The 11,842-nt window shown below is 39.2% G+C and overlaps 1 protein-coding gene across 1 annotated transcript; it reads left to right on the top strand.

Annotated features, from left to right (window-relative positions):
- Window positions 1–10,740: 10,740 nt before the first annotated feature.
- On the top strand, window positions 10,741–11,313 carry LOC311049444 (uncharacterized protein; the record flags this gene model as incomplete). The annotated part of the gene is made up of 3 exons (XM_084063015.1): window positions 10,741–10,806; window positions 10,904–11,016; window positions 11,134–11,313. Exons 1-3 carry the CDS (start codon window positions 10,743–10,745, stop codon window positions 11,311–11,313), a joined length of 357 nt encoding a protein of 118 aa, XP_083919141.1. The 5' UTR covers window positions 10,741–10,742.
- Between the last annotated feature and the right edge of the window lie 529 nt (window positions 11,314–11,842).

Raw genomic sequence — 11,842 nt, 5'->3', positions numbered from 1 at the left:
ACATAATGGTTTGATTGGACATCTCAACCTACTGCCATTAACAGGATTCGAACTCTCAACCTTCAGACTAATAGGCTGCAACACTACCTATAGTGCTATAGCTTTGTCCAGGCTGATGTTGTCTGTTGAAGATCATAAACTCTTGCCTTCTTTCATGAACCAAGCCCCTGTTTCACTAACACTAAGATCACTCGTTCACAAGCCATTTACCAATGAAGAAATTGTACATCACCTCAGAACCAAAACTAGTGAAAGTAGCCGATCTAAAAGCTCACAAACCATGAAAAGTTGTGAGATTGTAGATCAGCTATTTTCAGATAAAGTATGTCATACGTTGAAAAAACGTACTCTCAAATAAGCATTTCAGGTTATCTTTACCATTTGCACATGTATTCATTGATACAGTCATGTTGTTTGCAATTCAACTTAAATTAAGTCTGCATCAAGTGAGGCTTGAACTGGCGACCTTGAGATTGTGAGGCATTCATTTAAGGGAGACGCCATTGGCCCAACAGACAAGTAACTGTGAAAAAGGAGATCACACAGATGATACAGTTTCACGCAAATAGCTGAAAAATCCTGGGTTTAAGTGTTTTTCAAACTGCTCAAAATTGCGGACAATTTAAGGCCGGAGCTTAATGGTCAAATCGATACGTGTGTTCCTCATGAGTCAAGGCACATGTGTAAGCAAGTTTCACGACTTTCGGCCAAACGAGGCATGACTTATGCCTGTTTAAAGTCTGCCTTTTCAAAAAATTGCTATAGCGCCCCCTTTTGGCCAATTGGAGTGAGATTGGTTTCAGTGATATTTGGAATGACCCTGTACATTTCTGCAAAGTTTCAAAGAAATGTGAGTCTGCATGTATGTTTTAGGCACAGATGAATAATTTTCATAAAACTGTAATAGTTAAAATCTATCTCCTCCTGGGATTTTTGAGCAATCTGCACGAAACGTTTAACACTTGAACTTTGGACCACTGCCTACAAAAATTTCCAACGGATTTTCCATAAGTGAAAAAATGCAGAAGTTAGGAGCCAATGACTGTTTTACATATAATTCAAAATGGTGGGCGATCTAAAGGTCAGAGGTCAAAAGTCAGACCACAAAAGTTGTCGGGCATGAAGAGACGCATGTGTGTATTGAAGTTTCATGGTTGTAGGTCAAACAGGGCATGAGTTTTACCTGTTCAAAGTTGGCACTTTCAATTGAGTGCTATAGCGCCACCTTTGGACGAAAGATTGTGAGAATTATTTTTTGATCGTTTTTCATGAGCATCTACCATATGGCCGAGTTTCGTAAAAAGCGACAGCGCGGTTCAGCCAGAACTGCGAAAAGTGGCAGAAGTGACAGAATACTGTGAATATTACGGGGCCAGAGCAGAGCTCTGGCCCCGTAAAATTAAGTCTGCATCAAGTGAGGCTTGAACTGGCGACCCTGAGATTGTGAGGCCTTCATTTAAGGGAGACGCCATTGGCCCAACAGATAAGTAACTGTGAAAAAGGAGATCACACAGATGATACAGTTTCACGCAAATAGCTGAAAAATCCTGGGTTTAAGTGTTTTTCAAACTGCTCAAAATTGCGGACAATCTAAGGGCGGAGCTTACTGGTCAAAGCGATAGATGTGTTCCTCATGAGTCAAGGCACATGTGTAAGCAAGTTTCACGACTTTCGGCCAAACGAGGCATGACTTATGCCTGTTTAAAGTCTGCATTTTCAAAAAATTGCTATAGCGCCCCCTTTTGGCCAATTGGAGTGAGATTGGTTTCAGTGATATTTGGAATGACCCTGTACATTTCTGCCAAGTTTCAAAGAAATGTGAGTCTGCATGTATGTTTTAGGCACAGATGAATAATTTATATAAAACTGTAATAGTTAAAATCTATCTCCTCCTGGGATTTTTGAGCAATCTGCACGAAACATTTTACACATGAACTTTGGACCACTGCCTACAAAAATTTCCAACGGATTTTCCATAAGTGAAAAAATGCAGAAGTTAGGAGCCAATGACTGTTTTTCATATAATTCAAAATGGTGGGCGATCTAAAGGTCAGAGGTCAAAAGTCAGACCACGAAAGTTGTCGGGCATGAAGAGACGCATGTGCGTATCGAAGTTTCATGGTTGTAGGTCAAACAGGGCATGAGTTGTACCTGTTCAAAGTTGGCACTTTCAATTGAGTGCTATAGCGCCACCCTTTGACGAATGAGTGTGAGAATTATTTCTTGGTAGTTTTTCATGAGCATCTACCATATGGCCGAGTTTCGTAAAAAGCGTATGCACGGTTAAGCCAGAACTGGCAAAAACAAGTATTTTTCAAACTGCTCAAAATTGCGGAAAATCTAAGGGCGGAGCTTAATGGTCAAATCGATACGTGTGTTCCTCATGAGTCAAGGCACATGTGTAAGCAAGTTTCACGACTTTCGGCCAAACGAGGCATGACTTATGCCTGTTTAAAGTCTGCCTTTTCAAAAAATTGCTATAGCGCCCCCTTTTGGCCAATTTGAGTAAGATTGGTTTCAGTGATATTTGGAATGACCCTGTACATTTCTGCAAAGTTTCAAAGAAATGTGAGTCTGCATGTATGTTTTAGGCACAGATGAATAATTTTCTTTAAACTGTAATAGTTAAAATCTATCTCCTCCTGGGATTTTTGAGCAATCTGCACGAAACGTTTAGCACTTGAACCTTGGACCACTGCCTACAAAAATTTCCAACGGATTTTCCATAAGTGAAAAAATGCAGAAGTTAGGAGCCAATGACTGTTTTTCATATAATTCAAAATGGTGGGAGATCTAAAGGTCAGAGGTCAAAAGTCAGAGTGTGAAAGTTGTTCAGCATGAGGAGACGCATATGTGTATCCAAGTTTCATGGCTGTAGGTCAAACAGGGCATGAGTTGTACCTGGTCAAAGTTGGCATTTTCAATTGAGTGCTATAGCGCCACCTTTGGACGAAAGATTGTGAGAATTATTTTTTGATCATTTTTCATGACCATCTACCATATGGCCGAGTTTCGTAAAAAGCGACAGCGCGGTTCAGCCAGAACTGCGAAAAGTGGCAGAAGTGACAGAATACTGCCAATAACAATACGGTTACAGAGCAGAGCTCTGTCCCCGTAAAAAGTACAACTAAATCAGGCAAAACAGTGAGGACATCACTAAAAACAACTAAAAGCAAGAGTGAAGAAATAGGTCTTGAGCTGTGCTTTAAAGCTATCCACAGAGGCTGTGTGTAGCATTTAGACCGGGAAAGCATCCGTGTCATTTTAGATTGCTTTGTTAAAAAATAGCAGATCTACAAGCTCATAGCACGGCACCGAGTGCCGTGCTATGAGCTTGTAGATCTGCTATTCTTTTTTAAATCGTGTTTTTTTTGTGCAAATCATTGAATGTATTTTTCATTTAAAAAATAAATAAATATATTATTTTTAAAAATTGAAGACATTTGTAGAATTGGCCTCAGGTCGTTAAAATCAGGTAGAAATAATTTCATTCATTATTATTGGCTGATGCTAACCCTGACTTGTTGGGTTTCAGTTTCACCAGACTGGACCAGGCCTTGCCTACTCTTCCTCAGAGTGTAGCATCATCCATCACGAACAACAAGCTGGCTTTACAGCAACAAGTTCCACCAGGTGAGACTTTCTATCTACATGACTTAAAGTGATGTTTCACTGTTATTGTTGATGTTTTTTACAGGTTATTATTAGCAATGGTTGTTTTGTTTTCCCATTGTGTGTTTAAATACATATAAAACTTGTCTTTTCTTAGGCTGCACCATATACAGTGGAAAAGTAAGTACTTGACATTATATTTAGGCTTTAAACTCTAACCAGAGTATTGACTGTCAGCTAATTCACAACCATTTTCCTCTTTTCTTTCCCTAGTGCAACGTTACTCAAGCAAATGGTAAGTTTAAAGTGTTTTTAATGTATTTTTTAATCAAACCTTTATTGTGTTTTTTTTATCATCCTCATTAATTCATTTACTCTCATGTTTTCACTCATGGTTTCAAAGACATTTGTATTGGAGTTAACAGGTGAATTTCCTGAATCAAAGATTCTGATATCTCACCATTATTATTATGCTTTTCATAAAGAATACTTTTGTTGTAATGTAAGAAATGTTTCATCTTCTTTTCCATTCCTCTACCCTAGCACTGCACTACAGCTCCTCCTCAATAATGGGCAGATGAGTGGACGTTTTTGTGACTTTGCCATCGAAGAATACGCTTGTGCTTCAGTAAGCCACTAAAGTCTTTCATATTTAAAACAGCAAAAACTTTTCTCATTTTGACTTCTTTAAACATTTCCTGTATTTCTTTCTGTTCTGCTCTGTCCATTTGTCTCCACCTAGGTGTCCATGTTGACAGCACAGGATCTGGCAGCAATGATGAAGTGTAACCAGTCCCCCAGCTCCACTGGTTCCAGACCAGTCTGGAAGCTGTTCCTTTCCAAGGCCTCTGGGGTGTTGGATGTAGCTCTGGATCTTCTTGCCAACACGGTACCAAAACTTCTAACCAGACACTTTAATAAACTGAAATTTAACTGCTAAGTCTTATCCAAGTTCAAGTGTATTATGTTCCAAACTGGGCAATTTATGTTTCAGCAGATAATAATAAGAAACTCCAAAACACAGTAAACATACATAAGACATAAATATAGACATAGACATGATCACAAGCTCCAGATAATAATGGCTATCTCCTCCTGCTTCCATTATTGATGGCACAAATGGAAGGATTGTTGTTTTTAGTTGCAGGGGTCTTTAACCCCTGGCCGGAAGGCAAGAATTCAAATTCAGGATTTAGGCGATGAGATCTGTCCGCTCTAATAGATGACGCTTTCTTAAGCACCTGCTGGTCATATATATGACTCAGACAGCTGAATTGTACCCCCACAACCCCGTTAAGGGCATTTTTCTGTCTAACGCCAAGGTCTCCATACCAACAAATGGCAGCAAAGGAAATAACAGACTCTATGAAAGCTCTGTAGAACAAAATCATCAGTGACTTATCCACCTGAAATGGCGAAGATAGAATGACCAATCACTGAAACTAAGTAAAGTAAAAGGCAGATAAAGATAGATAACAGAAATGCCTCAATTAGCACACCTCAGACCTACACATAATTTGTTTATGGTTCTAGTTAGTAATTAGAAAATTCACCAATGCAAAAAATAAATAATAATAATAAGCTATGTCCACATAAAGTGAAACAGTCCATCACGATTTCAAATAAAAGTTCTCTATAATAGAGCCAGAACATGTGCTCACATGTAATGCATGTTTAAATGAAATATTTACCTGTGTAATCTTTCTCCAAGTCCATGGCCGGTCCATCAGCGTCTGCTGTTCTGGACGTGATTGGAGAGATGAGAGTGTCAATTCTGACCGATGAACAGTTGAGGGACCCTAATGTCATCAGGAAGTGGTTCTCTGGACGTTTGAGAGGGTTCCTGTCATCTTCATCAGGAGGGTTTCTATACTGCCTCAGCAGTAGGAACCTCAGCTGTCACACATACCAGCAAATGTAAGTACTGACCTGGAGAGTTTTTACATCCTTATTTCACCCTTTCACTGAACTTTTACAACTATTGTAATTCTATCAACACTACAGTATATGCATGTATTTCACATTTAATATCCCTTAACGGCGTTGTTGAAAAGCTTAGGTACCCATAAAGTTAGGTCAAACTCACAATTATTTGAAAGGCTGTTTTTTCTCGACAGTAATACGTCATCTATAGTGAAGTTGAATTGAAAGCAAGTATTTCTCATCCTGTTTTGTATTTGATTCACCGATTGCAGGAGTTTAGCCATCAGTTTGACAACATGACCTCACAGCAGCAGCATTTGGTCCTGATGGAACTAATCCTCCCTTTCCTGTCCCAACCACAGTCAGGTACTGACTACAATATCTCAATAACAATTGTGGATCCATTTTACAGTCTATTTCAGATTATATTTGAATGTAGTACTTTTACTGGAAATTCCATTGACACCTAGAATTTACAGTAGTATTTGATATTTCCAGACATCTTACTTTTGAATGCCTTAATGTTTCATCCTAACCTGTCCCCTCCAGACCGAGGCTGTGTGTCCAACAGCAGTGCTTACTGGTTGCAGAACAACTTTGGGCCATTCTCAGTTCTTGTGTCTGTCAGAGAATTCCTGAACCTCAACCCAGGCTTCTCCCCTGTAAGCTACCACTGATTGATTATTATTGGCAAGAAAAATACACTATGTAGTATACTGTATACACATGCACGCAAGCATGCAGACACGCACAGACAGATATATAATGTAGATAGATGTACATATAGATATATGTATAAATATACCATAAAATAAATTCCAGGTGGTGATGATAATGATAATTCTTTATGTTATTTCTGTCCAGGTGGAGGCTGTAAGGCTCCTGTCTCCAAAGCAGAGTGCAGAACTTGTGGTGTTGCCTCTTGCTGAGAAAGACGTTGTCATCAACGCAGTGTTTGACTATCTGACTACTGAGTCTCCAAAGGAGTTGGCGGAGTTTGTGTCTCACCGTGTTATGTTCTCTGGAATGGTAAAAACTATAAAGTAAAGATAATTGAATGCCTTAATGTTTCAATTTGATCTGTCCCCTTCAGACCGAGGCCGTGTGTCCAACAGCAGTGTTTACTGGTTGGAGAACAACTTTGGTGCATTCTCAAGTCTTGTGTCTGTCAGTGAATTCCTGAATCTAAACCCAGGCTTCTCCCCTGTAAGACTTTAAAGTTGTTACATTACATAACAATGATGAATTATTAACTCCAAGAGATAATTACTTTTTAAATATAAAATAAAGTCCAGTGGTGGTGATCAAGTTTTTCTTGACTTTCTTTCCATCTAGCTGGAGGCTGTAAGGCTCCTGTCTCCAAAGCAGAGTGCAGAACTTGTGGTGTTGCCTCTTCTTCCTGAGAAAGACGTTGTCATCCACACAGTGTTTGACTATCTGACCGAATCTCCAAAGGAGAGAGGATTGGCTGAGTTTGTGTCCCACCTTGTTATGTTCTCTGGAAAGGTAAAAACTATGAAATAATAATAGTAATATAAACTGTAACTATGCACATTTGGTTTAAAATCACAAACTCTTTTTGTAATTTTTCCAGGGTGAAATTTCCCGCTCGTCGTACAAAATAATGTAAGTTATCTATCAGTATATTTTGTTTTTTTGAAGACCAAGTAGAAATAATTTAAATCATTATTTTTGGCCTATGTTAATCCCAACTTGTTGGGTCTCAGTTTCACCAGACTGGACCTGGCCATGTTTACTCTTCCACCGAGTGTAGCATCATCCATCACATACAACAAGCTGACTTTGCTTCATCAAATTCCACCAGGTGAGATCTTCTACTCTATCTACCTGAGTTAAAAGTGATGTATAACTATGCTGTTATATTAGCAGTGGCTGTTATGTTTTTCACATTGTATTTCTGAAATCATTTTTTTTTTCTGTGCTTATTTATTCTTAGGCTGCATCATATACAGTGGAGAGGTAGGTACCTGAAATTATATTCACATTTTAAAGTCTAACAAGAGTATTGACAAAAATGTCACCACATTTTTAAAAAAATCACTCTTTCTTTCTTTCCCAAGTGCAATGTTACTTCAGCAAATGGTAAGTGTATTATTATAGTGGTTTTGATTCATTTTTATGAATTTTATTGTGATTTATTTTCATCATTAATTAATTAATGTTTTCACAGAAACAGACATTTGTGCTGGAACATCTCAAATATATTTAATGAACAAACTTTTTGTTTTGCAACTCAAGAAACATTTGATTTGATTGAAACCTTTTTCCAAAGCACTGCGCTACAGCTCCTCCTGAACAACGGACAGATGAATGGACGTTTTTGTGACTATGGCATTGAAGAATTCAATGCCATAGTCTTTCAAGATGCCATCGTCTTTCAAGATTTGAAAGACGATCTCTATTATAGAGCCAGAATCTTTATCTACTATTCCATACACTAAATATCCTCACGTAATTGTAATGCAAATGTAATAATATTAAATATTGACCCATCTAATCTCCTTCCCCTAGTCCATGACCATGACTGGTCCATCAGCGTCTGTGGTTCTGGATGTGATTGGAGAGATGAGAGTGGCAATTCTGACTGATAAACAGTTGAGGGACAGTGATGTCATCAGGACGTGGTTCTCTGGACGTTTGAGAGGGTTCCTGTCATCTGCATGGTTTCTACGCTGCCTTAGCAGCAGGAATCTCAGCTGTAACTCATACCAGCAAGTGTAAGTATTGACCTGCATGTATTTTAGCCCCACTAGCAGCAGGGCTCTAAGGATGGCTACTGTATGTTGGTTGTTTGGTCTATACGTCCATCTGTAACTTTGGTCCCAAAGAAGATGTCTTGAAAACTACTGGCTGGATTTCCATAGACTTTGCTGTGGGATGACTCCTTTTGATTTTGATGACTCCGTTGCCTTTTCTCTAGCTTCACCAATAAGCTAAGAAATAAGTATTTCTCATTCTGTGTTTGATTCACCAGTTTGAAGGAGTTTAGCCATCAGTTTGACAACATGACCTCACAGCAGCAGCATTTGGGCCTGAAGGAACTAATCCTCCCTTTCCTCTCCCGACCACAGCCAGGTACTGACTAACTGCAATATCTCAATAATAGTTTGGCTCTCATTTTCAAATGTATTTGCTAAATAAATATATTCAATTAGAATGGGACATTTTCTTTACTGGAAAATGTTTTGACTGGTATTTACATTTTTCTGTTTGGATGCCTTAATATTTTGTTCTGATCCCTCCAGACCAAGGCTGTGTGTCCAACAGCAGTGCTTACTGGCTGCAGAACAACTTTGGGTAATTCTCAGTCCTTGTGTCTGTCAGAGAATTCCTGAATCTCAACCCAGGCTTCTCCCACATAAAAAAGCCCGCTAAAGACTGATTAGACCAAATAGTTACCTTATTATTATTATCAAATAAAATCCAGTGGTGGTGATGATTATTTTCTTGACTGTCTGTTTCTGTGCAGCTGGAGGCTGTAAGGCTGCTGTCTCCAAAGCAGAGTGCAGAACTTGTGGTGTTGCCTCTTCCTGCTGAGAAAGACGTTGTCATCAACACAGTGTTTGACTCCTTGACTGCATCTCCAACGGGGGGATTGGCTGAGTTTGTGTCCCACCTTCAGGGACGCGGGAAGTGGGGTGCTGAGGGTGCTGCAGCACCCCCTGCCGTTGTGAGGGAAAAAAAAAAAAGGCTGAACGCGTGCGTGTGTGTGTATGTGAGAGATTTTCTCCGGTGGGCGCGGCTCCCCCAAAATAATTAAATCACATAACCCTAATCCAACCCTAACCCTAACCCTAAAACCGAAATAAAGTAACAAAAAAAGTAACTTTATCCGCAGGAAACCCGGAAGAAATCACGCGCGCGCACGTGGGGCGTGCATGTGTCCCGTTTACCAGCACCCCTTGCTCTAAAGTACTTCCCGCGTCCCTGCCCACCTTGTTATGTTCTCTGGAAACGGTAAAAACATAAAGTAAAGATAATAGAAAATGTAACCATGCACATCAAGGTTTGAAATGACAACATATTTTTGCCACTTTTCAGGGAAACATTTCCTGCTCATCATACCAAATAATGTAAGTAGATCCATCAATATATAGTATTATGTTTTTTGAAGACAGGTAGATGTGATTTCATTCATTATTGGCTGATATTAACCCCGACTTGTTGGGTCTCAGTTTCACCAGACTGGACCAGGCCTTGCCTACTCTTCCTCCGAGTGTAGCATCATCCATCGCATACAACAAGCTAACTTTACTTCATCACGTTCCACCAGGTGAGATCTTCTATCTACATGATGTAAACATTGCCGTTACATTTACCTTTGATTTGTATCGGTTATTTTGTTTTGCCATGGTGTTTTAGAAATGAGCAAAAGCCTAATATCTGCACTTTTCTTTTCTTAGGCTGCACCATATACAGTGGAGAGGTATTGACCTTAATTTGTAATCAAGCTTTAAATGTTAAGCAGAGTATTATGTTAATTTCAGTAAATTCACAACCATTTCACCCTTTACCCTTAAGTGCAACATTATTCCAGCAAATGGTAAGTGTTTATACTTTTCTATACCTACAGTACAGTAATTTAAAAAACATTATAATTATGGCAAGGCAAGTTTATTTGTACAGCAGATTTCACACGTACATAAATATGGATAAATTAATACATTAATTCATTTACTCTCATGTTTTCACAGAAACAGACATTTGTCTTGGAGTTAACGGGTGAGTTTTTTTTAAGCAGCACATCTCAGCTTTAAGAATAATTTTGTTGTAATGCAAGAAATGTTTGATCATATTTTCCATTTCTCTACCAAAGCACTGCACTACAGCTCCTCCTCAACAATGGACAGATGATGAGTGGAAGGTTTTGTGACTATGGCATTGAAGAATACGCTTGTGCTTCAGTAAGCCACTAAAGTCTCTCAATTCTACTCAACAGTAGCTTTTCTCATCTTGACTTCTTTAAACATTTTCTGTATTTTCTTTCTGCTCTTCTTTCCACCCAGGTGTCCATGTTGACAGCACAGGATCTGGCAGCGGTGATGAAGTGTAACAAGTCCCCCAGCTCCACTGGTTCCAGACCAGTCTGGACACTGTTGCTCTCCAAGTCCTTTGGGGTGTTGGATGCAGCTCTGGATATTCTTGCCAACATGGTACAAAACGTAGCTCTAACCAGACTTGACAACATGACCTCACAGCAGCAGCATTTGGTCCTGATGAAACTAATCCTCCCTTTCCTGTCCCAGTCAGGTAGCTATAACATCTCAATAACAGATCGTATGGAAAACGTATTATTTCTAGATACCTTTCAGTTTGAATATGTTTCATTCTGATCTGTCCCCTCCAGGCCAAGGCTGTGTGTCCAACAGCAGTGTTCACTGGTTGCAGAACAACTTTGGGCCTTTCTCAAGTCTTGTTTCTGTCAGAGAATTCCTGAAGCTCAACCCAGGCTTCTCCCCTGTAAGACCTCATCACCTATAAAACACCAAAGAATGATTAGACCTTTATTAATTACTAGATTGTTTTAAATAAAATACAATCCAGCAATGAGTTTTTCTTGTTTTTCTTTATGTGCAGCTGGAGGCTGTAAAGCTCCTGTCTCCAAAGCAGAGTGCAGAACTTGTGGTGTTGCCTCTTGCTCAGAAAGACGTTGTCATCAATGCAGTGTTTGACTCCCTGACTGCATCTCCAAATGAGAAAGGATTGGCTGAGTTTGTGTCCCACCTTGTCTCTGGGAAGGTAAAAACAATAAAGTAAAGATAATAGAAACAGTAACTGTGCACATTTGGTTGAAATTATAACGTCTTTTTGTAACTTTTCAGGAAAACATTTCCTGCTCATCATACAAAATAATGTAAGTGTATATCCGTCAATCCATCAATATATTATGGATTTTGAAGACTTGGTAGATGGGATTCCATTCATTATTATTAGCTGAAGTTAACCCCCGACTTGTTGATCTTCAGTTTCACCAGACTGGACCAGCCGTTGCCTACTCTTCCTCTGGGTGTAGCATCATCCATCACATACAACAAGCTGGCTTTATTCCAGAAAGTTCCACCAGGTGAGATCTTCTATCGAAAGGACGTAAAGTGATATTTAACTTAGGTTAATTAAGCTGTTACATTTACTTTTGATTTGCAATGGTCATTTTGTTATGCCATGGTGTTTTAAAGGGTTAGTTCAGATTTTTTGAGTATTTTCTGTAGGAAATACTTACCATTAATGTAGTGGTTGCAAAGGTATTAATTGATTGCCCGAGTCCCGTGGTCAGAGTTATGGTCCG

The sequence above is a fragment of the Gymnoscopelus microlampas genome (genome assembly GCF_963454915.1).
Source record: "Gymnoscopelus microlampas genome assembly, chromosome: 7".
NCBI classification, from domain to species: Eukaryota; Metazoa; Chordata; class Actinopteri; order Myctophiformes; family Myctophidae; genus Gymnoscopelus; species Gymnoscopelus microlampas.
This window is presented reverse-complemented; position numbering and strand designations above follow the sequence as displayed.